The 13,552-nt window shown below is 34.3% G+C and overlaps 2 protein-coding genes across 6 annotated transcripts; one reads left to right on the top strand and one right to left on the bottom strand.

The window, feature by feature from the left end:
- Positions 1–13: 13 nt before the first annotated feature.
- Positions 14–9,309, top strand: LOC120631979 (protein max). 4 transcript variants are annotated; one of them, XM_039901702.1, is made up of 6 exons: positions 14–214; positions 301–369; positions 1,322–1,432; positions 3,039–3,068; positions 3,430–3,553; positions 5,555–9,309. In XM_039901702.1, the coding sequence occupies exons 1-6, from the start codon at positions 173–175 to the stop codon at positions 5,710–5,712; spliced, it is 534 nt and encodes a 177-aa protein (XP_039757636.1). In that variant the 5' UTR covers positions 14–172; the 3' UTR covers positions 5,713–9,309. The 4 variants fall into 4 exon arrangements, with proteins under 4 accessions (XP_039757636.1, XP_039757635.1, XP_039757638.1 ...); XM_039901701.1 differs by having other exon boundaries at positions 301–372; XM_039901704.1 differs by lacking the exon at positions 3,039–3,068.
- A 265-nt stretch (positions 9,310–9,574) lies between these two features.
- LOC120632303 (NADH dehydrogenase [ubiquinone] 1 alpha subcomplex subunit 11-like) lies at positions 9,575–13,341 on the bottom strand. 2 transcript variants are annotated; one of them, XM_039902145.1, is made up of 5 exons: positions 13,216–13,341; positions 12,365–12,468; positions 11,446–11,555; positions 10,509–10,715; positions 9,575–9,636 (listed from the first exon to the last, which is right to left on the bottom strand). In XM_039902145.1, exons 1-5 carry the CDS (start codon positions 13,309–13,311, stop codon positions 9,605–9,607), a joined length of 549 nt encoding a protein of 182 aa, XP_039758079.1. In that variant the 5' UTR covers positions 13,312–13,341; the 3' UTR covers positions 9,575–9,604. The 2 variants fall into 2 exon arrangements, with proteins under 2 accessions (XP_039758079.1, XP_039758080.1); XM_039902146.1 differs by lacking the exon at positions 9,575–9,636 and adding an exon at positions 10,260–10,289.
- Between the last annotated feature and the right edge of the window lie 211 nt (positions 13,342–13,552).

Below are 13,552 nucleotides of genomic sequence, written 5' to 3'. Positions count from 1 at the left end.
TTCTAGTTTCAACTTGACATATTGTCATTTGCTGTTCACGCGTTCTTTTGTGCAAATTGCGATACAAATAGTAAAACAAACAAAATATTTTAGTTTTAACGCGCTTAAAACATCTCACCCATGAATTTGTTTATTTGTTTGCTATTATAAGTTTAACTAGAAAAGCCTAAGGATGATGAGCGACGATGATCGCGACATTGATATCGAAAGTGATGTAGGTGTTTTCCTGTTAGGCCTCACGTAGAATCACATCACCGTGTTTATTTTATTTCATTTTATTTACGTTTATGTGATTTCCAGGCCGAGAATGACTCCGACTCTAGGCCACACGCCAGAAATAGTTTGGGGGGAAGTGGATACTACTCTCAGGTGATACTTATTATTCCAATGACTTACGACCTTCTCTCTCGTAATAGGTTTTTTTTTTATCGGTTTTGCTTCGAGTATTTCGAAGTTAAAAATTAACAATAATTGGTTAATCCATGTTAATTTTACCTAAGTGTTGTATATTTATTGGTTTGCTTACATAGTTCAAATGATTTGGTTGCTCGATTGTTGATAAGATATCTATAGTTTACTAGCTGTTGCCCGCGACTTCGTCTGCGTTTGATTTTGTTTTTAAAGTATTCAGTATCGTTAAGCCTTAAATGAGTATAGTAGTATATATATGTATAATATGTGACTGTCAATTAATTAAAGACAAATAATTTGCAATAAAATAAAATTGCGACTATAATTAAAGATCTAAGCTATCCTATCTCTTAAGTTGGAGCAGACTGCTCACAGTGTGCCAATTTAATTTAAAATCGGTTAAGTAGTTTAGGAGTCCATCGCGGACAAACATCGTGACAGGAGATTTATATATCTATAGTTTATTAGTCTTAATTTTGATATTGCATTGTTTATGCATCACTACTAAAGCATCTAAATATTTTAAATTAATTTTTCATTGTTTTTCATTTAAATTCGTTTTTGCTATGAACTAAACTTAATAGATTCACCATATTCATCATCTCCAACCAGTTAATGTGCCACTTCTGGGCACTTATTTTTCTTTCTCATAGAAGAGATTGTTAAAGAAGATAAATACACCACATAGTTTTAATGCAGGCATTACAGGCAGTTGGTATACTTAAATGATTATTGTCAGATATTAGTGATACTAAAAAGATTATATGATAATAAAACTTGAGTTAAAAAGATCTAGGAATAAACAGATGGTGCATTGGGTTGGGTGCAACTAATGGGTTTTCAAGTACCAGGTTGCCTTATTATGATAGAACTATCACTTCCGAAAATCATGTTTGTGTTAAAATTACAGGCGGAAAAACGAGCACACCATAATGCTTTGGAACGGAAAAGAAGAGATCACATAAAAGATAGTTTTACATCATTGCGAGAAGCAGTTCCAGCTCTACAAGGGGAAAAAGTTGTAAGTATATGTTACTTTTAAAATAATCAGTTAAAGTAATCAATAAATAAGCTAAGCACACAAAAACTAGGGGCAAAGATATATGTAGTTTCTGTCATCTTATCTTGTTCATCTTCATCTTGACTGTCACTCTGGTGCAGAAGAGTCCACATAGCTTGACAGGTTTCCTTCTCCCACATTTTTCCTCTATTGCATTTATAACTTGTTTTTCCATTTATCTATGCTGCATCTTAGTAGTGACACCTACTTTAACAATTTTTATATATAAAAATCATATTAAATTTATGAATTTATAATGATTGATGTGTAATACTGATTTAGGAAAAATAAATTGGTTTTGACAGTATACCTGTTATATTATATTTCTTTTGTTATTGTCAATTATCTGTTTACTTTCAATCCTATTATATTTATCCAGTGCATGTATTTTAGACTTGGCAACATCCTGGAGAGGTGTGTTACAAAGTTAAATAATTATTTTAATTAAATAGGCCTATAGAAGGCACTTTTGATACATATATTAAAATTAGTATAAGTATGGTAGTGACATGACAGTGATAACTACATTCGTAAACATTAACTTAAAGCTACATAGATTTCAAATGCACCCATGAGAAGTAGCCCAAAACAGACTTAGTCATGTGTTCTTATTGCTATCACCATGTCCACCTTGTCACTTATAACTATATTTTAAAGAGCAACCTTGTAACAGCAATAATTCACACCCACACTTTTATTTAATTCTTATTATAACAGGACTCAGAAAAATAAATATTTTTAGTTTTGTGATTTGGTCAGTTTTTCAACCAAAAGGGTGAGAAGGGTATTAATTGATACCAATTGAACTTTTATATTGTACCCTTTATTGTGTAATGGCTTGGGAAACTAATTATTATTATTGTATAGACAAGTACAGAAAAGGAATATTCTAAATGATTCATAATTTTTAATAAATGTCTGTTAAAATGGCATTTAAATTTTGTGACTTAAGTATACAAGGTCACAGTATTACTTATAAATAGTATTAGTAATACTTGATTGAAATGTAAACACAGCTTATATCAGGGTTGTCATGGCATTTGTTATGTTCTTTGTTGTCTCTTAAAGTAAGTATTGGCCCTAGAAATAAGTTTGGGACCAAAAGTTTTCTAGAATCTTATATGCTGTAATTTTCTACCCAACAATATTCAACAAGTCTTGTAAATGTTTTCAGATGAGTATTTTTTGATTAATTCAAATAGCAGCTTGGTAATTTTTTATTATTTCAGTCAATTAACCATGTCAGGATGTGCATTATCTAGTACAAACTACTTTACTAAAATAATTCATGATAAAGTAAGATTTAGTATGTTACTTTATCTTATTTTTGGGAAGCTCTGAAAGAATATTGAGTAAAAATATTTATTATTACTTTTTTTTTGCGTGTTTAGTTTTAAGTGACATTGTGAGGCTGTATTTGTTGTGGCCTTTTTTAGTTACTAACACAAAATTATTGTACATTTCAAAAATATACATAAAAATGAGCATATTGAAAGCTTCTGGGTGCTTACTAGTTGCTACAGCTTAAAGTAGTATTATTTTAATATTGTTGACGTTTTTGTTTCAGAAATATAATCCTTATTTTAAGGATGCCAAGGTATGTCATATAAAACTGTCGTTTTAAAATAATACTGCATTAAGCGATAGAAGTAAGCCTAGTAGAGTTCAATAAAGCATGTCTCTGGCTTTTTCATTCTAATCTGAATTACGCTTTACACAATTCTATTAAATTTTCTCAACACAGAAAAGTTGCAAAGTTTTCTCCAATGCAAATGTTAAGTACGTTTTTTAGTTTAAATTACTAATTTCCTTCAAAATTAAAAGATGATAAATTATCCTAAACTCAATGACTCCTAGAAATCATCGAATATAGTGCTAATAAAGTAATTGCATATTGCATGCTGAAATTGAATCTATCATTTTATTTTTATTCTTAATATTTTCGTTTTATTTTTAAGGCGAGTCGTGCTCAAATTTTAAAGAAAGCAGCCGAGTACATACAGTTCATGAGGCGGAAAAACAACGCTCACCAGCAAGACATTGATGATCTAAGAAGGCAAAATGCCATACTTGACACTCAGAGTGAGTATTTTTCTAAATAAATTGATTTTAAATGTTAAGCTTTTAATGTATAAAGACTGGCTGTTGCCCAAGTCTCACTGGGCCAGCGTGGTGGCCTAAACCCTTCTCATTGTAGGAGGAGACCCGTGCCTTTTAAGGATTGAGGTGTTGATGTTGTTGGCTGCATCTTCAAGATTACCGTTTTAGTAGAGCTTTTCATGACAGATCTTCAAGAAAGAAGTATTACCGCTAAGCTAATTTTGATTTTAATTAAGCCTTTGGATATTTATGTATACATATCAACACTCTTGGCACAGCAAGAGAACGGTATCTCGTTCTTTTGCTGTGACAAGAGGCTCTATATTTCCTGTCTACAAAGGTTGCCTATAAAGTTTAAAAGCCGCTTATTTTGCTCTGGTTCAGTCTCAGATTGCATATGGATTAACGGTTTGGGGGGGTTCCTTTGCAACGACTATACTCCGTCTTGAAAGAGCACAAAGAGCAATAATAAAAGTCATTTATAAGAAACCAGTGCGACATCCAACGCATCTTTTATATAAAGAAGGTGCGTTGCTCACTGTCAGGCAGCTATATATCCTTAATATAGCATTAAGGAAGCATGCCGAAATTCCACCAGAATCTCACTTAAAACCAAGAAAACGCAGTATACGGAACACTTGTGCTGTTAAACAATATCGAACTGCTTTTGCCAGTCGGCACAGTTGTGTTCTTGGTGCTCGAATATATAATAAAATTAACAAAATACATAATAATATTAGTTCCAAGCCACGGAATCAATGCAAGCAAATACTTACGTCGTGGTTAAAAACTTTGACATACAAGGAAACAGAGGAGCTACTTAAAATCATAGAATGATTCGTATTTTACGCACTTTTTAAACGCACACATGCACACACACACTCACACACACACTCACACACTCACACACTCACACACACACTCACACACTCACACACTCACACACACACTCACACACACACACACACCACAATTCCACAAAAAATAAAAAAAAAATAAAAAAAACAATCACATCATTGTAATTAATTTATTATGTATTGCGATGTTTGCATCTGCCTAATTTCACGTTGTTGTAATGGGTCCGAAGGAAGGTGGCGACACTCGTAACACAAGTTACCTTAGTGCGAGTGTTTAAGCACTCCTTCGTGCATAAATAAATAGAGTATCACTGTGTCCATTAGGAGATTTCTGCTGTATACACTTTTATATATGAAATAAATAAATTATTATTATTATTAAAAAAAAGATATTGCTTGCAGCAATTAGGTCGCCTTTGCATGTCTACATTGTTTACTGTACACTCCTTACGGTTTCTTTCACTGTATGTTATACGCGCAATAAAGTGTTTCTTCTTCTAATTTCTGCTACACAAATCAATGCTGTGTTTTGGTCCTAAGGGTGTGGTTGCCGGAGTATAGGCACATGATATTAACACCTACACTTCATGGATGGACACAGGAGTACTTTGCAGGTCTTGTCCCTCGCATACCCTGCAAAGTTACTGTCTGGTTTAAGTTGGGTTGGGACGATGGGTTTCCAGCTTTACCAGCTGCCTGATCCGCCTATTTTTACTATAAAAAACGCGTTTGTTTCGGGTTTTTAACAATTATTTTTCCAGGATAATAAGTATTTTTCCTATATCCTGGATTTAAACTATCTTAATGCAAAGCTTTGTACATATAGGTTTTCCGGTTAACCCCTAACAGCCGAGCCAGTTACTATTTTAGGCTTCATCGTCACTTACCACCAGTCGAGATTCGAGAGGGGTTACTAGTAGTGGAATAAAAAAACAAAACTTGCTTAAGCTCTAAGCTACCCGACGCTTGTGACTATGTATAAGAGTCTCTTGCTGTCTCTAATTTCATCATGTGCATCGGTTGATGACAGACCTAGAAACATATTTTCGTATGCATAATATTAGTATAGAAAAATCCACTCAAATAGTTTCAATAGAGATAAATGCAATATTATTAATATTTCCAGTACGGGCAATGGAAAAGGCGCGAGCAACTGGAAACTACATGGATGCACACGAATTAGGAATAAAATCGGAAGGCAGTTCACACGACACTGACAGTTCAGATGGGGAAGGCACCACCCGCAGGGTCAAGAAACTCAAGATAAACAGTGTCAATGTGTAATGTAGATATTAGGAGACTAATAGGAACATTTCCTTTGGATTGAATACGTAAAATTTATAAAGTTAACGCCAAACATACTGTCAGCATCGCATTTACCGATTTGCTATGTATGTATTTACATATGAAGGTGGGTCGGGTCACTTTCGATTTAGCGTTATAGCTCGCAACGTTTGGCCGCCTAAAGTATAATAATGTACGGTGACGAAGTTTTGGGTGACTTTTTTTGAAACAATTTTCACTTATCAAACCAGTTGCCAACTGTCAGGTAAAAATGCAATTGACATTTATGGCAACTTCTAATTTAGCAACTTATTGTGTATTTAGCCCGGAAAGTTTGCACCTACAATGTTTTTATTGTACAGTGGCAAAGTTTTGAGTGTTTTTTTTTACTCATTTATTACTTGTTCAAACAGTCAACCTTTCTTGAGAACCTCTGTTTAAACGTCAGATAAAAATGCACATCGTATCGACTGAATACAAATTATAGCAATGCAATATGAGCTTAATGCCGTCATACATAAAGTGCTGTTTGAAGTGTACGATGCGTGGCCAACGTGTACTATACACGGCGTATACTACGTGCACAATATAACATGTTACGTCACATGACATAAAGCTCAAATCCCACTGTTTGAATTCCTGCCGAGTCGGTGTTGAGTCGTTATGGTATAAAAAATATGTTCAAATTAATTAGCAGGTGACGGTATGTTTGGCGTGAGCAATGCCTTAGTGACTTTATAATTGTGATAACAAGTAAGAAGTTACTATTATTTTATTTTTTTTATTTCATGCAGGATCATGGAATACTAACATTCTGTCCGATCTATTACGATCGTTTGGGTATTTGAGACTTGGGAAATGTGAACATCCTTGGGGTTAATGGCTGGCGCACATTTAGATGAACAGCTCTCGTATCGTGTAAGTTTTCTGACCGGTGCGAACCGGTGGCATACTTACTAAGAAATCTGCTCGCTCGCAATCGAGGAGTCGATTTCGAGTATCGAAATACTGAAGCATCAGAGTAAAATTGATCTTTTTCAAATTAAGTTTAACTTTTAATATATATATATATATATACCTACGATTCTTTAGCTTTAACTGAACGTAAATTAAAACCAGAAGTACAGGATTTGTGACTCTAAACAAAGGACATAAGACCCATGTTTCTTTGGCGTTATAGAGTTTGATATGCAAAAACGAATATCCTTGATTGCGAGCAAGGAAATCGTGTATTAAGGCTGCGGATCTCACAGAATTTAATTCGAACAGGGGTGGTTGCAGTCAGACCGTTAATGTGTTCGCTACGCTCACAAATCGCCACCACACACTTAGTATAAGTTTTGCACGCTCGCAATCCTGAAGTAATTTTCTAGTATCGAAACATTGTAACGTTAAAGCAAAATGGACCTAACGGAGTTGAAAATTCTGTAACCCCTTTTTTTTGCTTTAGAAGCGTGGATAAATTTTAATTATATATTAGAATAAATTCCATTTTACTCTGACGTTTCAGAACCGACCTTCGATTAGGAGCTCACAAACCTTATACTAAGGGACAGTTAACAACTGTTAGAAATGTTTTAAAGTATGGGGCAGCTCTGTAAAATTGCGATCATGATATCAACTGTCTGTTTTATGTTTAAATGCTGATCAAGCAATATGATGATCAGTGTATTTTTTAGTTGTACAAACTTTTTTAAATTGTTAAGAAGTTGTTTATTTTTAATATCGTGTAAAGAGAAAAAAAAAAAACTTTTGGCTGCTCAAAATCATATGTTGTGTTATATAAATGTATGAAAAAATTTTGTGGACGAGGTGGTATGCGAAGTTTATTTTTTATTAAGATAGGGACCTGCACCTAGCGCAAGTAATATACTGAATAGGAGAAGATAAGAGTTATTTACGTTCAATTTACATAGCATGCGTCTTATTTTTTTTTCCATTGCAAAATGTACTGTGAAATGTGCTTCGGCCCACCTAAATGTGCACAAGCCTTAAACATCTGGCCTGTGAAATAAGTTACAAGGCAATTAATTATATATTTACCATTTTAAAAATAAATATAGATTACTTATTTTGTACACAATATATTTTGAGATCTTTTTAATGGCCAAAGAACCTGTTAAATGGGTTTTATTGCGAGTTGCCTTTTAATTTTGTTCTAGCAATAAATTATTAAATATAAGGATGAATATACTTACCGATTAACTCAACTTTTTCTTGTGTCTTACCTTCTACAATTATTATTAACTACATAGAAATTTAGTTTAGTCGAGAAATTTATCTACAATAGAATCGTCTTAATTTCTTTTAGCCATTTAAATAGACTTTATACTGTTATTAGGATGATAATGGCTTCAGATAAAACAAATATACTACGACAATACACACATCGCCATCTAGCCCCAAAGTAAGCGTAGCTTGTGTTATGGGTACTAAGATGCCTGATGAATATTTTTATGATTTATATACATAAATACTTAGAATATACACAAACATTTTCCAGTAGTGGGAATAGAACCCACGGCCTTGGGCTCAGAGAGCAGGGTCGCTGCAAACTGCGCCAATCGGCCTGTCACGAACTGTTTCAATCCATATATCTATACATTCAAACAATTATGTATCCCAATCATCGCAAACTTTCACTCATTAGTTGGACTGCAATACACTCATGTTTTGTAATTTCACATTCAAATGGCTGGATTAAAAAAGATAATTTAGATTAACATTTTTAAATTATTTTACTCAATGATATGTAATGATAATCTCAAAGGATATCCTGTTTCGGTTTTGATTGATGTTGGGTTAGCTTTAAACATATTCATAAGTTAGGTCATAAATTAATCTTAGTCTTCTTGGACATCAACTTTAATAACATTCCTGTAGTTCAGAAATGTTTGATATTAATGAATGACGAACCATTGTCCGGTGGATACTTCTGTTTTTTTTCGTGAAAATAATTTTGTTTTACTAGAGAGTAAATAATTATTTGTTCTTTCATAATTTATGTGGGATTTTTTGTATATAATTGCAAACAAAGATATTTTTGCATTGATTTCAGTCTGGCGAAATGTTTCTATCAAGAAAGGGGTGATAAGTGGATTAGATAAACGGTCCACTAACGTAATAATAATAGTAAAATCCCGCCAAGTAAAGTGGTGGGCTTAAAGTCCTACAGGAGGGGGCTGGGCCTACTGGGCTGTGCCCAGTGTGGATACTACATTTAGTATCTAGTATCTAGTTTACAAAAACACCTTTTTGTAAACTAATAAATTAAGTCATGTGGCTAAGCAGTCTTACAGAAATGTTATACCCATTGATGTTAAAGGGCAGTTTTTAAGGGACTGCATTTCGGGAAACGGAATTCAGCTGCCACGATTTGAAACACATATTTTCCCACGCCAAAACACGCGTTCTGTAGGTACATTTGAAGAAAGAACGGGATGATATAAGTATATCTAAGGTTAATTCTTTTTACAACTTGCTTACTCGTATTTCTACACGAAATCCTATGTAAAAAATATTGTCTCTTAATCATTTATTGTTCAGTTCTTGAAGACTAATTAGAAAGTTAAGAAGTAATATAAAATACTCTTGTTATTTTGATCGTTTTATTTTTTAACGACGATGGAATGAAGGGGGACTCATTCGTTTGGTGTGGATGATTTAAATAGTGCATACTCAACGATTTATGCCACAAAAGCTCTACCTAGTAGTAGATCTTCTAAACCAGTTATATTTACAATTAAAATGGGAAAACAAAATAAAAAGAAAAAACATAATAAAAACCAACGTTTTTTTTTATCGACAAGAATTTACGCAATTCCTAATTACCTAATCAATTTATTAATATCATAAAATACTTTGTTCAGCTAGTGTGCAATGTGTTAAGTATTCAATGGTTTTCTCCGCATGTGTGTATCAATGCTGAAAATGAGAAAAGTAGGAAATTTTATAACATGGTTTTATGAATTGAAAAAATAGCTGAATTGCGAAGCTGCTTTCACTTCCGCTTACCTTTTCACTGTCACCGCATCATACGGGAAAAGTGTCTTATGAAACATTTAATTCGGGATACCTATTCTCGATGGACATTGGGGTCCCAAGGTGCTGGAATGGCCCTCAACGAGGTGAAAAGACGACATCAAACGAGGTTAAGCCGCTGTAAACAAGGGGCCAATAAAATAGAGCTATGCCCAGCTGTGGACGTCAATCGGTTTAAGTGATGACAAAGATTTGATTTAGAATAGTGTATAACATCTTTAAGAAACGACGTCCGTGTCGTGTAATGACGTCATCGATTCTAGGTGCACGGTTAATTTGACTCTTGTCCAAATTATACCTACGTTATTGACTTATGGTTAGACCGTGTTAGTACCTCAAGGTCCAGCGGGGTAAAGGATGCAGGGTGAAGCAGAGGAGAGGAGTGGAGACTAAAGAATAGCATTTACTTTTGAAGACCTCCATGGCGCAGCGAAGAGCACTGTGGTTTTAAGTGGGAGATCCCAGGTTCGATCCTGGCTGGGACAATTTGTGAATTTGACACCTCTAAAATTCCTTTGCTTCGGCTGGTTACCACCCTACCGACAAAGACATACAGCAAAGCTATTTAGTGTTCCGGAACGCGTAGAAACCATTTAGGAGTACAGGTTTAAAATAACTACGATACCCCAAGCAGGTTAGCATTTTATACTGCATCATAATTTGCAGTCAAAGGCTATCTTATAGTCGAATAAAATAAATAAGTAAATTACTTATTCAAATCGGCTTATTTGTTGCAACAAAATACTTATACTTACTATCATTTGGATCTGGTACATAAGTATAATCGCCTCTCCATTTGCCCACAGTTCTCATATGGCTCGGTGGATGAGGCAACAGTTCATAACCGCCCATCACGGACTCTTTCTTGACCATTGCAATTATTCCTAAAGCAAGACTGCCCAGCAATAAAGCATGGTTTGTACCTAAGTAGGCTCGAAGGATGGGCCCACAAGCGGCGCCACCTAAAATTTTAAACAGAAAATTACATATAATAGAAGTCCTGTCTTAGAAAAACAAGAACTAATTTACTAATTTAATAAATGTGAAAGTGTGTTTGTTTGGCTGTCCTCCACGACCACGTCGTAACTTAGACCTTTAAACCAATCAACTTGATTTTTGGCATGGATTTAGTTGAAAGGTAAATAGGCTACGTTTTATCCCAGAAAAACAAACACTTCCCACGGGATTTGTAATAAACGGTAATAAACACGGGCAACAGTTAGTAGTAGATAATTTCTAAAATATTTACCTAATTACACTTAATTTTTCCAAACTTGTCTTATAATGTAAGCAATCCTTTCATTAGTTCTTGGTGTAATGTATGATTTAAAAATGTAAAAAAATGAGTGCGGTAAAAACATAAAATTAAATACGTAGGGTGTTTTTATTATTTTCTTACCAATCTAGAAATGAACTTTGGACTACAAGTAATCGACTTTAAGTACAAAGTTCATTTTGAATACCAAAAGATTGTTTACATTGAAAGTTAGAAGCCTACCCTTACCCTGGAGATTTTCTTCATTTTATATCATCTGAATACCCTGTGCATACCCTCTATGCACTGATGATTACCATGATCATCACTATTGTATCTCTATAAAGACGAATAAGATGGTTGGTAATATCGGACTAATAGGACTTTACTCTAGGAGGACTTTGGAACAAATAAAGGTGTGGGTATTGGTTACTTGCCTATAAAGTAATTAAGCAAATCATCTTTTTTCCGCATACGCAGAACGGTATTTGTGACTACGGCAAAAGTAGCTCCCATCAGCGTCAGTGGTATCGTGTGATAGGCGTATCTAAGATAGGAATATATGAAATAGAAGATAGAAAGGCAAAAAGACAATAACAAGCAGGGCAGATTATGACCTTGAATATGAAAAAAACGTCTTTTTTAAAAAGTTCACGTAAACTTTAAGAATTGATGCATCATTATCAACCCAATACAGGGCACTCGTCTGTTCTCAGAAATAGAACGGTTTAGACCGTCGTCACTTACAGCCGTTTTCAAAAACCTAACTATCCATGGTTTTACCTAACTAAAGTATCAAAATCTATCTATAGGCACGTATTTACGTTTCAATAACGTACAGATAGATAGCAATTCCTATCTTTGTCAGTTATCTATCATCGGGAGGAGTTACTGCTTACTAGAGATAACTTCTTGTATGGAATGGTGCTTAAATGCGTCTCTTAGAGGAGTCTCAGGTATGCAGGTTTCCTCACGATCTTTTCCTTCACATGCAGAACAAGAACAAACATATGGAAACCGTGTACACGACTAATATTGAATTGCCTAAAACCACTCAACTTTAATAGTGTTTCTCGATCAGAGTGCCAAGTGTGAGATTTGCTAGCTACGTTTACTTATTCGAACGCGTGGTTGGTCAGATGCTTAGTCAATTCATTTACCTCTAATGTTCTAAACGTTTACAATAAAATGGGAAAAGTTTGTGAGCTAGCAACATTCTGCGGGTGTGAAGTGAGAAAAGGTCCGGGGCGTTTCCACTGTTTTTGGACTCAACTGTTTTTCCACTCTTAATTTAAATTAAAATTTTTACCTACTCTGTGCCTCTGGTACATAAACTAAATTTTAATGCATACTTACCGTCTCATTATCGGTCCAAAGCCAATAGCATGTGTATACATAAGAACATCATAAGTAGAAAATAATAAGCCTGCCATAGCTCCGTAACGTGACGTAACCAGAACCTAAAACGGTAAAAATTTAGTAAATAAAGCTTTATAGGTGATCTACTTTTTGAAAACAGATTGTTATTCAGTGGTAATCTTGGACTTGTAAGTCACCGAAACAATGAGGCCTAAATCAATTTCAAGTATAGGTACATAATTTAATAAAAAAACAGTTCTCCGCAACTTCACCTGCTTACACTCTTGATAACTAGATAACTTGTTTCCACAAACCTTCATCCAAATAGGTATACAAGATACGACCAAACGCGTCGCATCACCCACACCCGCTATTACTTTGTTTGCTGGGTTCATAAGGCTGCACCTCCATGGGCGATTATTTGGGCCAAAGACATGGGTAATAAGTATTTAATTTAAAGGCATGGCGAGTCTAACGCCGCTAATCGATATATACCTACTCGCTTGTGGACGTCAATAGCATGATGTCATAAAGACCTTGGAGAATTGGGCTATCAAAATATGCAAAAAAGATCTTTCAAATCCGACTGGTAGTTACAGCTATTCAGAAACCGTCTTCAAACAGACAAACTGATTAGCTTTATTTAAAGCAAGTAGGTACTTATAAATAGATTGAAACCATTGTAGTTACTAAGTAACTTCAGTCATCTCAATAATCAATATTTGCTACTTACAAGTAGGTATTATATAACATATTTCTTTTATGGGATTATAATTGTTTAAAACTTAGGTGGGTAATTAGTTCCTACCCGTGTACCTAAATTTAAGTAAGTAGGTGAATACAAAAACCTTTTTAAAAATGTCGCATCCATCAGGGGTGTCGTAGTATCTGTAATAATTACGTGTCTGAATACGTTTTTCTGTTTCTTTACATTCACACGACATCTTGAATGATGATTGTTGACGTAGGTAGTGTTAAAAGGTCTATCTAGGTTATCTGACATTGATTTAATTTGTTTCTGGCCTTTAATTCTCTTTAAGACTCTCTCTGTTGATTTAATCTGAGGTCTTATTGATATCTATGATTATTGAAATCACTGACATCTGACTACTAAACTATATTTTAGGTCAACGATTGAAATAATTACCTTAGAGCCAAAAAAAGCAAAAGAAGAAATAAATTGTT

Source organism: Pararge aegeria, chromosome 19 (assembly GCF_905163445.1).
Source record: "Pararge aegeria chromosome 19, ilParAegt1.1, whole genome shotgun sequence".
Taxonomy (NCBI): domain Eukaryota; kingdom Metazoa; phylum Arthropoda; class Insecta; order Lepidoptera; family Nymphalidae; genus Pararge; species Pararge aegeria.
The sequence above is the reverse complement of the archived record's forward strand: the minus strand, read 5'-3'. Positions and strand labels throughout refer to the sequence as shown.